Consider the following 18,161-nt stretch of genomic DNA (forward strand, 5'->3'; position numbering starts at 1 on the left):
TGTGCTAGGGAAGAAAACATCCAGAGATGTGGACTGGAGATGTTGACGTCTTCATAAAGGAAATAAGAACGTACACACTGCTCTTGTCAGTATCAATAGTTTATTTAGCTTCGTCAGAGCTTCTTTTTTTTCTTTTTTTAAAGATCTTCATAAAGAATAGACGCTCTTTTTTTTTTTTTACGTCTGACTAAGCTTGACATTTACGCAGCCATGAGTCAAGACACATTATTTTGTGAATAGTCTGAAAATGAATGAATTTATGACTAACAATTGAGCATACACACTGTGTGTGTATTATATATATATTATATATTATATTATATATATATATATATATATATATATTATATATATACATGCATACATACATGCATGCATGCATACATACATACATACAGGACCATGCCCCAGGACTACCTGACATGATGACTCCTTGCTGTCCCCAGTCCACCTGGCCATGCTGCTGTTCCAGTTTCAACTGACCTGAGCCCTAGGACCATGCCCCAGGACTACCTGACATGATGACTCCTTGCTGTCCCCAGTCTACCTGGCCATGCTGCTGCTCCAGTTTCAACTTCCACCTGACTGTGCTGCTGCTCTAGTTTCAACTGTTCTGCCTTATTATTATTCGACCATGCTGGTCATTTATGAACATTGAACATCTTGACCATGTTCTGTTATAATCTCCACCCGGCACAGCCAGAAGAGGACTGGCCACCCCACATAGCCTGGTTCCTCTCTAGGTTTCTTCCTAGGTATTGGCCTTTCTAGGGAGTTTTTCCTAGCCACTGTGCTTATCCACCTGCATTGCTTGCTGTTTGGGGTTTTAGGCTGGGTTTCTGTACAGCACTTTGAGATATCAGCTGATGTACGAAGGGCTATATAAATAAATTTGATTTTGATTTGATTTACATACATACATACATTCATTCATTCATACAGACATACAGTGGGGCAAAAAAGTATTTAGTCAGCCACCAATTGTGCAAGTTCTCCCACTTAAAAAGATGAGAGAGGCCTGTAATTTTCATCATAGGTACACTTCAACTATGACAGACAAAATTAGAAAGAAAATCACATTGTAGGATTTTTAATGAATTTATTTGCAAATTATGGTGGAAAATAAGTATTTGGTCAATAACAAAAGTTTATCTCAATACTTATATACCCTTTGTTGGCAATGACAGAGGTCAAACGTTTTCTGTAAGTCTTCACAAGGTTTTCACACTGTTGCTGGTATTTTGGCCCATTCCTCCATGCAGATCTCCTCTAGAGCAGTGCTGTTTTGGGGCTGTTGCTGGGCAACACGGACTTTCAACTCCCTCCAAAGATTTTCTATGGGGTTGAGATCTGGAAAACGGCTAGGCCACTCCAGGACCTTGAAATGCTTCTTACGAAGTGTTTGGGATCATTGTCATGCTGAAAGACCCAGCCACGTTTCATCTTCAATGCCCTTGCTGATGGAAGGAGGTTTTCACTCAAAATCTCACGATACATGGCCCCATTCATTCTTTCCTTTACACGGATCAGTCGTCCTGGTTCTTTTGCAGAAAAACAGCCCCAAAGCATGATGTTTCCACCCCCATATGCTTCACAGTCGGTATGGTGTTCTTTGGATGCAACTCAGCATTCTTTGTCCTCCAAACACGACGAGTTGAGTTTTTACCAAAAAGTTATATTTTGCTTTCATCTGACCATATGACATTCTCCCAATCTTCTGGATCATCCAAATGCTCTCCAGCAAACTTCAGACGGGCCTGGACATGTACTGGCTTAAGCATGGGGACACGTCTGGCACTGCAGGATTTGAGTCCCTGGCGGCGTAGTGTGTTACTGATGGTAGGCTTTGTTACTTTGGTCCCAGCTCTCCGCAGGTCATTCACTAGGTCCCCCCGTGTGGTTCTGGGATCTTGTGATAATTTTGACCCCACGGGGTGAGATCTTGCGTGGAGCCCCAGATCGAGGGAGATTATCAGTGGTCTTGTATGTCTTCCATTTCCTAATAATTGCTCCCACAGTTGATTTCTTCAAACCAAGCTGCTTACCTATTGCAGATTCAGTCTTCCCAGCCTTGTGCAGGTCTACAATTTTGTTTCTGGTGTCCTTTGACAGCTCTTTGGTCTTTGGAGTTTGGAGTGTGACTGTTTGAGGTTGTGGACAGGTGTCTTTTATACTGATAACAAGTTCAAACAGGTGCCATTAATACATGTAACGAGTGAAGGACAGAGAAGCCTCTTAAAGAAGAAGTTACAGGTCTGTGAGAGCCAGAAATCTTGCTTGTTTGTAGGTGACATACATACATACATACATACATACATACACTGCTCAAAAAAATAAAGGGAACACTTAAAAAACACAATATAACTCTAAGTCAATCACACTTCTGTGAAGTCAAACTGTCCACTTAGGAAGCAACACTGATTGACAATAAATTTCACATGTTGTTGTGCAAATGGAATAGACAACAGGTGGAAATTATAGGCAATTAGCAAGACACCCCCAATAAAGGAGTGGTTCTGCAGGTGGGGACCACAGACCACTTCTCAGTTCCTATGCTTCCTGGCTGATGTTTTGGTCACTTTTGAATGCTGGCGGTGCTTTCACTCTAGTGGTAGCATGAGGCGGAGTCTACAACCCACACAAGTGGCTCAGGTAGTGCAGCTCATCCAGGATGGTACATCAATGCGAGCTGTGGCAAGAAGGTTTGCTGTGTCTGTCAGTGTAGTGTCTAGAGCATGGAGGCGCTACCAGGAGACAGGCCAGTACATCAGGAGATGTGGAGAAGGCCGTAGGAGGGCAACAACCCAGCAGCAGGACCGCTACCTCCGCCTTTGTGCAAGGAGGAGCACTGCCAGAGCCCTGCAAAATGACCTTCAGCAGGCCACAAATGTGCATGTGTCTGCTCAAACGGTCAGAAACAGACTCCATGAGGGTGGTATGAGGGCCCGATGTCCACAGGTGGGGGTTGTGCTTACAGCCCAACACCGTGCAGGACGTTTGGCATTAGCCAGAGGACACCAAGATTGGCAAATTTGCCACTGGCGCCCTGTGCGCTTCACAGATGAAAGCAGGTTCACACTGAGCACGTGACAGAGTCTGGAGACGCCGTGGAGAACGTTATGCTGCCTGCAACATTCTTCAGCATGACCGGTTTGGCAGTGGGTCAGTCATTTCTTTGGGGGGCCGCACAGCCCTCCATGTGCTCGCCAGAGGTAGCCTGACTGCCATTAGGTACCGAGATGAGATCCTCAGACGCCTTGTAAGACCATATGCTGGTGCGTTTGGCCCTGGGGTCCTCCTAATGCAAGACAATGCTAGACCTCATGTGGCTGGAGTGTGTCAGCAGTTCCTGCAAGAGGAAGGCATTGATGCTATGGACTGGCCCGCCCATTCCTCAGACCTGAATCCAGTTGAGCACATCTTGGACATCATGTCTCGCTCCATCCACCAACAGACTGTCCAGGAGTTGGCGGATGCTTTAGTCCAGGTCTGGGAGGAGATCCCTCTGGAGACCATCCGCCACCTCATCAGGAGCATGCCCAGGCATTGTAGGGAGGTCATACAGGCACGTGGAGGCCACACACACTCCTGAGCCTCATTTTGGCTTGTTTTAAGGACATTACATCAAAGTTGGATCAGCCTGTAGTGTGGTTTTCCACTTTAATTTTGAGTGTGACTCCAAATCCAGACCTCCATGGGTTGATACATTTGATTTCCATTGATCATTTTTGTGTGATTTTTGTTGTCAGCACATTCAACTATGTAAAGAAAAAAGTATTTAATAAGAATATTTCATTCATTCAGATCAAGGATGTGTTATTTTAGTGTTCCCTTTATTTTTTTGAGAAGTGTACATACATACATACAGTTGAAGTCGAAAGTTTACATACAGCTTAGCCAAATACATTTAAACTCAATTTTTCACAATTGCTGACATTTAATCCCCGTCAGTTAGGATCACCACATTATTTAAAAAATGTGAAATGTCAGAATAATGGTAGAGAGAATTATTTATTTATTTCATCACTTTCCCAGTGGGTCAGAAGTTTACATATACTCAATTAGTATTTGGTAGCATTGCCTTTAAATTGTTTAACTTAGGTCAAATGTTTCGGGTAGCCTTCCACAAGCTTCCCACAATAAGTTGGGTGAATTTTGGCCCATTCTTCCTGACAGAGCTGCTGTAACTGAGTCAGGTTTGTAGGCCTCCTTGCTCGCACACTCTTTTTCAGTTCTGCCCACAAATGTTCTATAGGATTGAGGTCAGGGCTTTGTGATGGCCACTCAAATACCGTGACTTTGTTGTCCTTAAGTCATTTTGCCACAACTTTGGAAGTATGCTTGAGGTCATTTCTCCCAAAAAGTATGATCTTTGTCCCCATGTGCAGTTGCAAACCATAGTCTGGCTTTTTATTGGCGGTTTTGGAGCAGTGGCTTCTTCCTTGCTGAGCGGCCTTTCAGGTTATGTCGATATAGGACTCGTTTTACTGTGAATATAGATACTTTTGTATCAGCATCTTCACAAGGTCCTTTGCTGTTGTTCTGGGATTGATTTGCACTTTTCGCACCAAAGTACGTTCATCTCTAGGAGACAGAATGCGTCTCCTTCCTGAGCGGTATGATGGCTGCGTGGTCCCATGGTGTTTATACTTGCGTATTATTGTTTGTACAGATGAACGTGGTACCTTCAGGCGTTTGGAAATTGCTCCCAAGGATGAACCTTGGAGGTCTACAAGTTTTTTTCTGAGGTCTTGGCTGATTTCTTTTGATTTTCCCATGATGTCAAGCAAAGAGGCACTGAGCTTGAAGGTAGGCCTTGAAATACATCCACAGTTACACCGCCAATTGACTCAAATTATGTCAATTAGCCTATCAGAAGCTTCTAAAGCCATGCCATCATTTTCTGGAATTTTCCAAGCTGTTTAAAGGCACAGTCAACTTAGTGGATGTAAACTTCTGACCCACTGGAATTGTGATACGGTGAAATAATCTGTTTGTAAACAATTGTTGGAAAAATTACTTGTCATGCACAAAGTAGATGTCCTAAACCCGACTCGCCAAACTATAGTTTAACAAGAAATTTGTGGAGTGGTTGGAAAAACGAGTTTTAATGACTCCAACCTAAGTGTATGTAAACTTCTGACTTCAATGTGTGTGTGTGTGTGTGTGTGTGTGTGTGTGTGTGTGTGTGTGTGTGTGTATATACACACAGTATGTCTGTGGCACCTATTTGTTCTATGTGCTGTGTGTAAGCATTAAAAGCAGTGAGTAGTCTGACCAGGGATGATTATTATAACGAGTGCATATCTGAGCACACTTATCTGATTGATCTATTAAAGTGTGTGTGAACATTTGCATATGTATGCATATAATTACGGGCTGATATCAATGTGTGCAAGCCAAGGGATAGTACAGATGTCATGCACACTGTAGAAAGACTCAACAGCTGTCACTTGGGGAGACTGTAGGGATGAATGTAGAATAGATTAAATTTGCGAGGAGGGTAAATGGGTGTGAATTGAAGAGAAATTGGATGAATGGTGGGGAGGAGGGGGGGGGGATGGGGTAAGAAATTAATGAAAGTTTGACATGAGCAGCGGGTGGGGGGGGTGGGTCAGTGGGGGTTGTGGGACGAGGGTGCATTGAGGCAGTACGTTTATCAGCTTAAATACAGACATCTGTTACAGAGAACGATGGTGTTTTGTCGGGGGGTGGGGGGTACGAGTGTGTGTGCGTGTATGTGGAGTGGAAAGGGGCTCTTATGACAACTCCTCAGGCTCTGTGAACTCAGGCGCACAGAGCAGGGCCAGCGTTTAATCTGATGGACATGCATCTATATATATATCGCACTTAGGTGGAATTAAACTGACTAAACCTAAAATAAAAAAACTAGGACGCAGCTCTATGAAAACAAGTCCAGCTCCCACAATTGTAGTTTTTTTACCCCTGTGCAATATGGACAAACATAACATATGGTTAACATATACTTCCAACATTATGCACAGAGAAAATGGTTGACGATTCAGAATCAACTCGCCTCTGACTGTACAGTACCTACTTCCGTATATATCTCTACTTTTAGAGATATACTCTGCATCTTCGGACGAAGAAAAGCAGCGCGGTTGTATTTCAATGTATGACCCCACCCTAGAGAGCGCTGAATGTGTAAACAGGCCAAGCATGACCAGCAGTGACATACTGAAGACAGGCTTGCTCATTGATTACAGATTGTTGATGTGTGTGTGCGCGTAGGGAGATTTCCCATCTGTGTTTGCGATTGTACCTTTTTTTTCTGTGCCTGCCTTTGTTGCTTTGTTTATCTCTTTGTGTGCCTGAGTGTGTTTCTATGTCAGATTTCTTTCTCTTTGTTTGCATCTGCGAATAGAGATATAGCCTATGTCTCCACCTGTGTGTTTTCTGTGCTCTGTAATTATCTCTGTACATGTTCAGATGTGTGTTCTGGTGTATGTGTGTGATGGGGGGGGGGGGGGGGGGGGGGGGGGTTGATTATAGTCGCAGGTCTCGTTGCCAGGAGACAGTGGGGACGAGGGATGCCAGGTTGCTAGGTAACCGGCGCGATGCAATGACCAGCGCTGTGTGATGGAGCGGAGGGAGGCGAAAGGGAAAATTGTCTTTGTGCCCCCCCCCTTCCCTCACTCCCACCCTCCCTGTACACACTCTTGAGAGAGACAGAGATGGTCTCCGCTGATATATTTACCTTTCAGTCACTGCTTTTCGGGCAGACGGGCAGAATGGACTTGAATTAGAGAGAAATGTGTCACCCTCTTCACTGCAGCCTGTTTGGGGCTTATTGATACAGTGAGTGAGTGGAGGGGACAGAGATTATGAGCTGTCCTCTGGTTTGGAAGAGGGCAAGAGAGGAGAGAAATGTGATGAAGAATGTGATTAACAGGGATATACACACCCTGTCTCTGCTATCATCTCCCATCCCACATTCACGCTCCTCTATAAATATGAGCGTGTGTGTGTGTGCGCATTGAGGGGATGTGGTCAGGTGTGGGGGAGGGGTCTTGCTGTGATTTGGTTGGATGATCTATGGATTTAATATCTCATACTGTAATCCTAGCGAAATCCCTTTTGGCATCACAGGGGGAAAAATTAACTGTGTGTGTGCTCACATCAATGTAGGCAAGAGTGTTTATACATATGAGGCTGCCATGGACAGACGGTGCATGTGTCTACAGACTGCCTGTGTGGACATTTGTGTTTGTGCCACTGTGTTTGTAGAGTTTGAGAAATAATCATAAGGTCACTGTAGCTTTCGATTTAAAAAAAAAAACGGCAACATTAACATTGAGATAAAATGGGTCACAGATACGGCCGGTTTGGCCTTTTGGCTGTATTTTGTCTGTGCTGTTTTTTTTTGTTTTTAAATGAGCCTGTTGATTTGCAAAGAAAATATAGAAGAGGAAAAGTATGAAGTGGCTCGGCTCGCACAGTGGAATAGGTGGAGACATTTTCTTGGTCCCCACAGTATCTGCCCTTGTGGCAGCAGTTAAATGCAACAGGCACCATCCCATGTCCCCTTGTCCCTAAAATTCCAGTTCTCCCCCAAGCATCCTTTCTCCCCCGCGACATACACATCCTAATAATCCCAATGTCTCTCAACCTAGTACCACCCTTTAGTCATTCGTTTTTTCCCCTCTCCTACGCGCGTTGTTCGGGGCAACCTTGTTTACCTGCTGTGGATCTCATCACAAGGGTGTCATGGTGACCGCAATGCGAGGTGGAGACTTTGTCAGAGGAGCAGGGCTGGTTGCCGTGCCGATGTCGAGTGCCACTGCCTCGATGGCCTCCACCCTGATCCAAGCCTTGCTCTTGTATACTCTTAATTCCTGTCTCTTGTGCCATCTGCTCTGCTTCTACTCTCCTTATCGTAACCGTGGTAGCACTCAAGTCATAGATAGACTAACCTAGCGTTTATATGAAGTATACTCTGTTTTATCCAGGCTGTTATAATATCCTGAAATTCGATTTGAGACGGGTTTATACGAACAATCTATCAAACAATTGTTGCGTCATGAGGTTGTCATTGAAGTCCAAGTGTTGGCTAAGACATTATATTTTGGTTTTGTGTGTTTTAATACAGTAATCTTTAACCCGATGCAAATTAAATTAACTCATTTAGTAGGTGACTTTATCGAACATTTTGAGGCGTGTAGAAAAACATCACCTCTGAGAAGAAAATTCTATTCTATTTACTGACTTCCGGAAACATTCACCACGTTCACATGCGTTTGAATTACTGCTTTCATTCCTTCCCGGTAAACAGATGCTTCTCAATCCACACGGTCATCGAATTCTTTGTCGTAATCAATGGCTCATTCTCCATCAGAAAACATCAGGCCTGCTGGTGATGGTGTTTGTGCATGCAGGTGGCAAGGGCCCGGCCAGCACTGATCAATACTGTCTCCCAGTGACTGATCACAACTGATCAATCAGAGACTGGGATCAGTGACTAGCTCAAATGTCACCAGCTCCATAATTAAGACCTATATTAAGCCAGCGGTAACACACTGTCACTCTTCCCTGCTCCTTTCTGCTCGCCAATCCCTTTCCTCTCTGCACCCTCCACCCGCTCTCCTTCTCACTGCATCACAAAACATTTGAGAGAGAGCATTGAAATGCCTAGCTACGCCTAATCATTACAAGGATTGTGTTCGTGGTCCACGACTGTTGTGAAGTCATTTTTGCGGACTGGGTTTTGATGACGTGTGAAAGGTGGTCTGTTTCTTACTTTGTTTTGGTTGCGCTCTCCTCATTCTGGTCTGTTTCTTACTTTGTTTTGGTTGCGCTCTCCTCATTCTGGTCTGATTCTGATTCTATCCATTCCTCTACAGATCCTTCCCCCTCTCGCTCTGCTCAGAATCTTTCACCATTCTAATCCAGCATGCTTTGGTAATCCAGATTAGCCGGCGAGCATTCTTAATCTTATCACTTGCCCAATCCCGCGTGGGTGTGTGCTTTTCCTGTTTTTTTTTTTAAATGCCTGATAGGGAGAGAAGAAACGATAGAGGACAGGATTAGATAAGGGAGTTTGAGAGACGAGAGGGAGGGGGACAAGAAAAGTGAATGAGATCTTGAACAGTATCACTGACAGACTCTGGGAGGGAATATAATTGATAGGGAATAGAGGAGAGGAGAAGGAGAGCAGTAAACCAGGAGGGTGATGGGGCGAGGCAGGGCTTCATCAGGGCTTCATCAGAAGCCCAGGGAGTGGCCAGCTCACATTCCAGCTCTTTTTCTTGTGTTCTACTTACATATGCACAATATGCATGTATGTACAGTACATATGCAACTAAACAAGCATCTGCTTAATTATGGATGTGCCTGGGATAAGAGCAACTTACTTACTGACCATGTAATGTGGGCCTTCTATTTCAGATGAACCGGCCCATTCAAGTGAAGCCAGCAGACAGCGAGGGCAGAGGGGGTAAGAGACATCCGTCCATAGCAACACCTGTTCAAACAACACCTCTCAAACACCTGTCTAACATATTACCCTTTTTGAAACAACACTCTGTCTCAAACAAACTGCAATGTCTGAAGACAAAAGCCTGAAACAGCTTCCACCCAGCTTCAACAAAAATAGCCACTCGTCACTGCTTCTGAGCAACTCCTGCTTCTAAACCATACCTCTAGAAAAATTAGTAACTCAAGAATGCTACTACTTTAATATTTGAGTGCCTGACTAGAGAAAGTAATTATAAGGATTTCAACCAACTGCGTATTCCATTATGTCACCGAGCATACAGAACAGTGGATGACGAAGGAGCATTCCAGTCACAGCCAGATCGTGCTCTTTTATGCAGCACGTTTCCTTGATACTGCACTCTGGTGGCCTTTTCTGTATATAGCAGGGTTATAGCACAATAGTCACAGGCATCAACATACTGTATGTTGTAACATCCTACATGAATGCCTAACAATTTAGCTGATCGATTAACACACATTGGGCTTATGAAGCAATGTAAACAATTAAATAATTCAATTATAATCATTCAATTTTGCCTCTGCCTATCCTTGCCCTCAACCAACCACTCTCTCTGCCCCCCCCCCCCATCACTCTATGTCCAAATTCCTTTCTCTGCGTTTCTATCTTGGCCCCTCACCTCATCTTCCCCTTAGAAGACAGGAAGCTGTTTGTGGGCATGCTGGGGAAGCAGCAGTCTGACGCGGACGTGAGGAAGATGTTTGAGGAGTTTGGGAACATTGAAGAGTGCACCGTGCTCCGCGGCCCTGACGGCACTAGCAAAGGTAGCTCACACCATTACTGACCGCTGCAGCATTTAGCCTTACATCGAATATGTTTTATAGATCATAGGTAATGATGCGGAAACGCAGTTTATGGGTTGTGATTGATGACGTAGTGAATGTTTTGTGGACCACGGTTCATGACGTGGTTATAACTGATGAAGTGCCGATGGTGAGATGCACTTTGTAGGCCGTAGCCGTGTCACGCGAGGGGAGGCCAGGGTTTGACGATGTGTCATGTTTTGTAGGCTGTGCCTTTGTGAAGTACCAGAACAATGCAGAGGCTGCGGCAGCCATCAGCACTCTGCATGGGAGCCGCACTCTACCGGTCAGTCAGTCCCTCTCACACACACACACACACTCTCCAAAGCAGTCATTTAGACATAGAGACTATAGTTTATAGGAGTGGAGACAATGTATGCTCCTCAGTCCTTGTGTTAACAGTGATGTAGGTAATTTGGTACAGTGACGTGTGTAATTTTCACCGTGTAATGTCCCCCTTTCTTCCCGCAGGGAGCCTCTTCCAGCCTGGTGGTGAAGTTCGCCGACTCTGAGAAGGAGCGAGGGATAAGGCGCATGCAGCAGGTGGCGTCCCAGCTGGGGGTCATCAGTCCCATGACCTTACACCTCGGGGCTTACAATGCCTACACACAGGCAGTGAGTACTAGTAGTACTAAACCCCAAGCATTATAGTACTGAACCCCAACCAAGCATAATACTCAAGCCAACACACTGGTGGTGAATGGCTACACCCCAAAATGGCACCCGATATTTCTTATACGGGTCATAAGTAGTGCACTACTATAGGGTGCCATTTGGGATGTGATCCTGACGGTGAATGAGACTCCTTCGCTTTTTTTCTTCTTTGTAGCTGGTGCAGCAGCAGGCTCTGGTGGCCCAGTCGGCGTACTTGTCTCCTGTGTCCACCATCACCATGCAGCAGTTGGCTGCCCTCAACCCGAGCAGCCTCATTGCCACGCCCATCGCATCACTCACTACCTCCTCAGGTACTTAATAACAAGCTGCCATCCTCTGCCACTTTTCATCCCCTCCCACGGGATTCTCTGCTTGGCTCAGTTTCTCTCTTTATATACGTTTCATTTCTATAAAGTCTTGGCCCCATTTTGTCTGCTTTTGGTTCCATTTTATTGCATTTGTTCCTGCGTTTTGTTTAACCGTGTCTGCCTGTCCCCTGAACGGTCGTCCTGTGCAGGTACCAGCACTCCGCCCACCATGGCAGCCACACCGGTGCCTGCTCTGCCTCCACCACTCAGCTACCCTCCAGTCCCAGCTCCACCCAATGGACAGTCAGTGTCTGAAACCCTGTACACCAATGGAGTTCATTCTTACCAAGGTATCTCACTTACTCTGACTTTGCTTCCATCAGAGTATCATTATGAAAATGTAAGCAAATTATCTTATCTAGCATGTTTGTTTGTTTACTAAGGGTGTACGCTGTTGCACGGCACCAAATGCCATTTAGAGCATGTAAGCACCCGCCAAAAAAGCATGTTTGTATAGCAGTTGATAAATCGAGCTGTTGTTTTTCTTTGATTTTCTCTCTCTCAGCTCAAACTCCAGTTTTGGATCCTCTTCAGCAAGCGTACGCTGGGATGCAGCACTACACAGGTGGGACAGTAGTGAGTCCATTTGAGTCCTTAAAATTTCCTGGAGGGAATTTTAGGTTTGAAATGCCCTCTCAACAGTCCTTAATGTTTACTTATGCAAACACACCCACAGCAACCTACCCTTCTGCCTATGGAATGGTGGGGCAGCCATTCCCACACCAACACACAATGGTTGCACAGCAACATCAGCAGCCTCAGCAACTGCAGCAACGAGAAGGTGATTTCTACCTACTTGTCCTCCCTTCTATGCATTCTCTCGTTTTGACTATGTTCAATGTTGGTTCTCCCACAGAGCGAGACAGTCTAAAATCACTACCTCATCCTGATCATCTCAAGTCACGTTAGAACCCCTCAGGGAGCCTTGACGGTCTAACCTTCCACTGTCTTCTTTTCTTCTTCTTCTTCTCAGGTCCTGAGGGGTGTAACATCTTCATCTATCACCTGCCTCAGGAGTTCACTGACTCTGAGATGCTGCAAATGTTCATCCCCTTCGGCAACGTCATCTCAGCAAAGGTCTTTGTTGACCGTGCCACCAATCAGAGCAAGTGCTTTGGTGAGTAACGACGACAACGGATGTGTCCCAAATGGCACCCCATAACGTAGGTGGTGCACTACTTTTGACCGGGGCCCATAGGGAATAGTGTGCCACATTGAGAACATAGTAAATTATGAGGAGGAGGCAGTGCTGGGAAGGATTATACTCCCTTCTCGTAGTTTAATACTTTCACAGAATTGGCCATAAGGTTTTGCTTCTGTTTGCTTCTCTTCAGGTTTTGTGAGTTTTGACAACCCGTCCAGTGCTCAGACGGCAATTCAGGCCATGAATGGTTTCCAGATTGGCATGAAGAGGCTCAAGGTGCAGCTCAAGAGGCCCAAGGATGCCAACCGACCCTACTAAATGAGCAAGGGAGATGAGAAGGTGAGCAAGGGGGGATGAGAATGAGGTGTGAGATAGAGGGTCAGGGGGACTGACAGGCAGTGAGAAACTGTGAAAGGTAGGTTATGGGATCATTTGTGAAAATTTTGTGGAAGCTCAGTATTAAAATAATGACTTATCAACTGGGATAAAATAAGTGAACCAGATCCACACAAGAGTAAGGTGACATTCTACTAAAAGCAGTAATTGTTTAAAACATTACATTTAGACACAATCATAGGACTACTTGGTTTGTTGAGATAAGGCCATACCAATGCCGTGACAAATGGATTGACAACATGTTTCATTATTCAAAAGCAGATTTAATATAGTCCAGACAAATGTTTCATTAACACGTGTTGTATGATTAGGTTGAAGACAATAACTATTATACGTCATTAATTTATTTTTTTACTTTTTATTTATTGTTTTTGTGCTGTGTCATGTCATTTTCCTGAGAAAAAAAACATCATACCACACTCAAGACTGTCCTGTCCATACATATATCGTGGAGACTACGTCGCTATGGTTGCCTAGCAACCGCTAAAAAAAACCTTCCTCTCACAGCGTTGTAAGTTAATTGGCCTGTGTTGGTTGCTGTGGCGATATTGCCTGTGATGGTTGCCATTTAGCTATTTTATTTTTGGCCGTTGCCTTTATTCACCATGCTCAACTGCATGGCGAGTTGCTGTGGCGACCATGAATTGTGTTTGGTGCGTTGTGAGTTTCCTCTATTATTTTGTCCTGTTTTTATCCTTACAAACACTGATAAATTACTGTCACTGTACCTCAGATTTTGTAAGCAATTGATTATCATGACAGGCTATTATATATTTTTTGTAGTATATCTATTTCATTGCACAGAGCAATATTAAGCATTAACCGTAAATCAAACATGTATCTAAATATTTTCTTTGGATTTTGTTTTTTGATTCGTTTCCTTTTGTTTGTCATGATTATCATTCTTACATATCCCCCATGTTTAGTTGGTCGCTGTTTTAGTTTTGGTGAGTGCAGGGTTTTTGTGCAGTCGTAATTGAATCCAAGTGACTTAGTGCCTGAACTTTGTTTGTTTTTGGTATGACTGATTGTGACCTACAGTGCAAGTTAGTGACATAATGATGCTATGTGCGTGTGCGGATCCACACAAAGTACTTGTGTGTATTAATTCATAAATAAAGTAGTGTGTGTGTGTGTGTAGTTGTATGTGTACCACGTGAGATACCGTTCATGTGAGGGTTTTGGGTAAAACTGTATGGTTGTCGTTGTGACATGTCACATGTGCTGCTGACTGAGGAACAGCATTAATCTGTAGGAATTCTGGGTTACTTCGATTTCCCAATCAAACGTAAAGCCATAAGGCTACGGTCTCATGTGGAACCTTTGACATAACAGCTTTAAAAAAACAACAACATTCTCTTATCTCTGAAAATGATTTCAGAAGAATTTTGAATCTCCTTTGACTCAATTGTTTGGTCAATGCGATTTAACATTAGACTAGAGTATTACGAAGAGATACAAAAACCACACCGCCCAGAATTCCTCTTGTGCATGTTTTGACATTTATTTGCCTGCCAAAACAATACAACAAAATATTTAAGAAATGCACACCAATGCAGCAGTATGGTTGTCACTGTATGAGTTGCATGGACACTAGGCGTGCTTGTGTAGTTATCAATGAGGACATCCATGTGATATGTGTAACCAACGTGTTTGCAGATGTTTTTCCCATACTTCCAAAGAGTGTCAACATACTCCATATATATGCTCATCTAAACGATTTTAATATTTGTGTTTCTTTGTATTCATCCTCTCTTTCTGTCTCTCTCTTCCCCAGGGAAGATATAAGAGTTCTATCAAGAAACTGCTTGGGACGTTCCAGCCTTTTTGGTTGTTTCGCCAACCGTATAGCACAGGGAGCAACAACACTTCTCAGAAAAATATGATAAATATATGTATCTGCAACAATAACAAAAAAATCTGTAACAACAAAATAACAAACGTGTGGTGGGTGGTTGAGTACACATACCATTCCACAGCTGAATTCAGTCATATTATGTACAAACTGTATTGTCAGCTACAAGGTCTACATGAAAAAGCATATCACTTATTCTACTGAACAGGGTTTTACTGTATAGTGTGGTTTGTGGTCCATAACGTAAGGGGGAAGGGCAATGTCTGGGGTTGAAGAAGTGGGATGGTAACCTTTATCGGGGGAAAAAAAAGAATATTCTGTATAATTACCATTGGTCGATTTGGTATGTAGATTTAGTTTATTATTTAAAAGTAAATGATAGAAGGGGTAATTAAACAGGAAGAAAATCAACTTCTTCTCACTGTACATATATTTGTTTTAAATGGAGTCAAATAATGAAAATGTGTTATTATAACCACTACTACTGGTATTGGCATAATGGTGGGAGGGAGGGTAATTGGGTGGAATTTTTGTATCTACATTTTTTACATTTAATTTATTTGTTAATGGATTTTTTTTTTTTTTTTTTTCATTTTATTTTATTTTAGAAAATAGATTCCTGTGGTCTACAAGACTATGGATAAACTTATTGTAGAATGTTTAATTACATAAATGTAATTATCAAAAAATCATTGTTTAATTATTTATTCCCTACAATTGCTGTTTTAAAACATGTCTTTAAGAAAAAATAAATTAAAATTTAGAAAAGGATGTGTCCGTATGTGGATATGCATTGATGTGCAACAGAGAGCAGTGGGTTTTTAAATACATACCCCAAAATATTTTTTTCCTGGATTTCACTCTACTGTAGGAAACTACACTGTTAGTAAATATCTGAAGCCTGCTTGTCATATGAAAGCATAACCAATCAACCCCACATTTCTTTTTTTTTTCTTTTTTTTTTACCTGGTCAGAGAAAGTCATTCAAGTTGTTAGGTTTATGTCCCATCCTTCATCCTGATGTTACCAGGTTCTGACCACTAGATCGTGCTGTTCCTGCTATAATGTAATTTATTTAAAGCTCAATGTTATAGGGATAGTACACTCAAATTCCGAAATTACACTGGATTCCTTACCCTATATACAGACAACTACCAATGCTTTGGTTTCAGATGCTAACATTGAGTAGTAACATTGAGTATCACATTCCATTTTTACAGTGCCTTCGGAAAGTATTCAGACCCCTTGACTTTTTCCAAATGTTGTTATGTTACAGCCTTATTCTAAAATGTATTAAATTGAATTGGGGGGGCAACCTACACACGATATCACAATGACAAAGCAAAAACAGATTTTTTTTAAAAAGATATTCCATTTACATAAGTATTCGGACCCTTTACTCAGTACTTTGTTGAAGCACCTTTGGCAGCGATTGCAGCATCAAGTCTTCGTAGGGATGGCGCTACAAGCTTGGCACATCTGTATTTGGGGAGTTTCTCACATTCTTCTCTGCAGATCCTCTCACACTCTGCCAGGTTGGATGGTGCAGCAACTCGCCCAGCTATTTTCAGGTATCTCCAGAGATGTTTGATCGGGTTCAAGTCCGGGCTCTGACTGAGCCACTCAAGGGCATTCAGAGACGCGAAGCCACTCCTGCGTTTTCTTCGCTGTGTGCTTAGGGTCATTGTCCTGTTGGAAAGTGAACCTTCGCCCCAGTCCGAGGTCCTGAGCGATCTGGAGCAGGCTTTCATCAAGGATCTCTCTTTGTACTTTGCTCTCTTTCATCTTTGCCTCAATCCTGATTTGTCTCCCAGTCCCTGCCACTGAAAAACATCCCCACAGCATGATGCTGCCACCACCATGCTTTACCATAGGGATGGTGCCAGGTTTCTTCCATATGTGACTCTTGGCATTCAGGCCAAAGAGTTCAATTTTGATTTCATCAAACCAAAGAATCTTGTTTCTCATGGTCTGAGAGTCTTTAGGTGCATTTTGGCAAACTCCAAGCGGGCTGTCATGTGCCTTTTACTGAGGAGTGGCTTCTGTCTGGCCTCTCTACCATAAAGGCCTGATTGGTAGACTGTTACAAAGATGGTTGTCCTTCTGGAAGGTCCTCTCATTTCCACAGAGGAACTCTGGAGCTCTGTCAAGAGTGACCATCGGGTTCTTGGTCACCTCCCTGACCAAGGCCCTTCTCCCCCGATTGCTCAGTTTGGCTGGGCAGCCAGCTCTATGGTGGTTACAAACTTCTTCCATTTAAGAATGATGGAGGCCACTGTTCTTGGGGACCTTCAATGCTGCAGAAATGTTTTGGTAGCCTTCCCCAGATCTGTGCCTCAACACAATCCTGTCTCGGTGCTCTAAGGACAATTCCTTTGACCTCATGGCTTGGTTTTTGCTCTGACATGCACTGTCAACTGGGGTGTGTGCCTTTCCAATCAATATAATTTACCACAGGTGGACTCCAAGTTGAAGAAACATCAAGGATGATCATTGCAAACAAGATGCACCCAAGCTCAATTTCGAGTCTCATAGCAAAGGGTCTGAATACTTACGTAAATATAGGGTATTTCTGTTGTATTTTTTTTCAATTTTTTGTTGCTTTGTCATGATGGGGTATTGTGTGTATATTGCTGAGGATTTTTTTTTAAAGTAATACATTTTAGAATAAGGCTGTATCATAACAAAATGTGGAACAAGTCAAGGGGTCTGAATAGTTTCTGAAGGCACTCTAGATACTTTTAGGATGTTTTGAACATGGAGCGTGAAAGAGCTAATATACAGTGCCTTCAGAAATTCACACCTCCTGGACTTTTCCACATTTAGTTTCAGCCTGAATTTAAAAATGTATTAAAGTGCAAATTATTATTTATTATTGTTTTGTTCACTGGCCTACACATAGTACCCCCATAATGTCAAAGTGGAATTATGTTTTTAGAAATGTTTACAAATTAAAAATTAAGCTGAAATGTTTTGAGTCAATAAGTATTTAAGCCCTTTATTATGGCAAGCCTAAATACGTTCAGGAGTAAAAATGTGCTTAACAAGTCACATAATAAGCTGCATGGACTCACTCTGTGTAATAATAGTGTTTAACATGATTTTTAAAATTACTACCTCATCTCTGTATCCCACACATACAATTAACTGTAAGGGCCCTCCATTGAGCAGTCAATTTCACGTGCAGATTCAACCTCAAAAACCAAGGAGATTATCCAATGCCTCACAAAGAAGGGTACCCACTGTATTGGTAGATGGTTAAAAAAAACAGCATTGAAAATCCCTATGAGAATGGTGAAGTTATTAATTCTACTTTGGATAGTGTATCAACACACCCAGTCACTACAAAGATACAGGCGTCCTTCCTAACTTCGTTGCCGGAGAGGAAGGAAATCGCTCAGGAATTTCACCACGAGGCCAATGGTGA

The 18,161-nt window shown here is 43.1% G+C and overlaps 1 protein-coding gene across 13 annotated transcripts in view; it reads left to right on the forward strand.

Annotated features, from left to right (window-relative positions):
• The window catches only part of celf3a (cugbp, Elav-like family member 3a), a 61,689-nt gene extending 46,654 nt beyond the window's left edge, over positions 1 to 15,035 (forward strand). For 3 of the 13 annotated variants that reach the window (XM_031788510.1, XM_031788511.1, XM_020500667.2), the window contains 11 exons: positions 9,406 to 9,454; positions 10,150 to 10,278; positions 10,524 to 10,603; positions 10,789 to 10,932; positions 11,147 to 11,282; positions 11,489 to 11,629; positions 11,845 to 11,904; positions 12,016 to 12,120; positions 12,313 to 12,456; positions 12,674 to 12,822; positions 14,657 to 15,035. In XM_031788510.1, coding sequence (XP_031644370.1) covers positions 9,406 to 9,454; positions 10,150 to 10,278; positions 10,524 to 10,603; positions 10,789 to 10,932; positions 11,147 to 11,282; positions 11,489 to 11,629; positions 11,845 to 11,904; positions 12,016 to 12,120; positions 12,313 to 12,456; positions 12,674 to 12,801 — 1,116 coding nt within the window. In that variant the 3' untranslated portion in view covers positions 12,802 to 12,822; positions 14,657 to 15,035. Of the gene's footprint in view, positions 1 to 9,405; positions 9,455 to 10,149; positions 10,279 to 10,523; positions 10,604 to 10,788; positions 10,933 to 11,146; positions 11,283 to 11,488; positions 11,630 to 11,844; positions 12,121 to 12,312; positions 12,457 to 12,673; positions 13,391 to 14,656 lie in introns of all 13 variants that reach the window. The other 10 variants (XM_031788512.1, XM_031788513.1, XM_020500668.2 and 7 more) reach the window with 6 other exon arrangements.
• Positions 15,036 to 18,161: the final 3,126 nt, after the last annotated feature.

The sequence above is a fragment of the Oncorhynchus kisutch genome, linkage group LG14 (genome assembly GCF_002021735.2).
Source record: "Oncorhynchus kisutch isolate 150728-3 linkage group LG14, Okis_V2, whole genome shotgun sequence".
Taxonomy (NCBI): domain Eukaryota; kingdom Metazoa; phylum Chordata; class Actinopteri; order Salmoniformes; family Salmonidae; genus Oncorhynchus; species Oncorhynchus kisutch.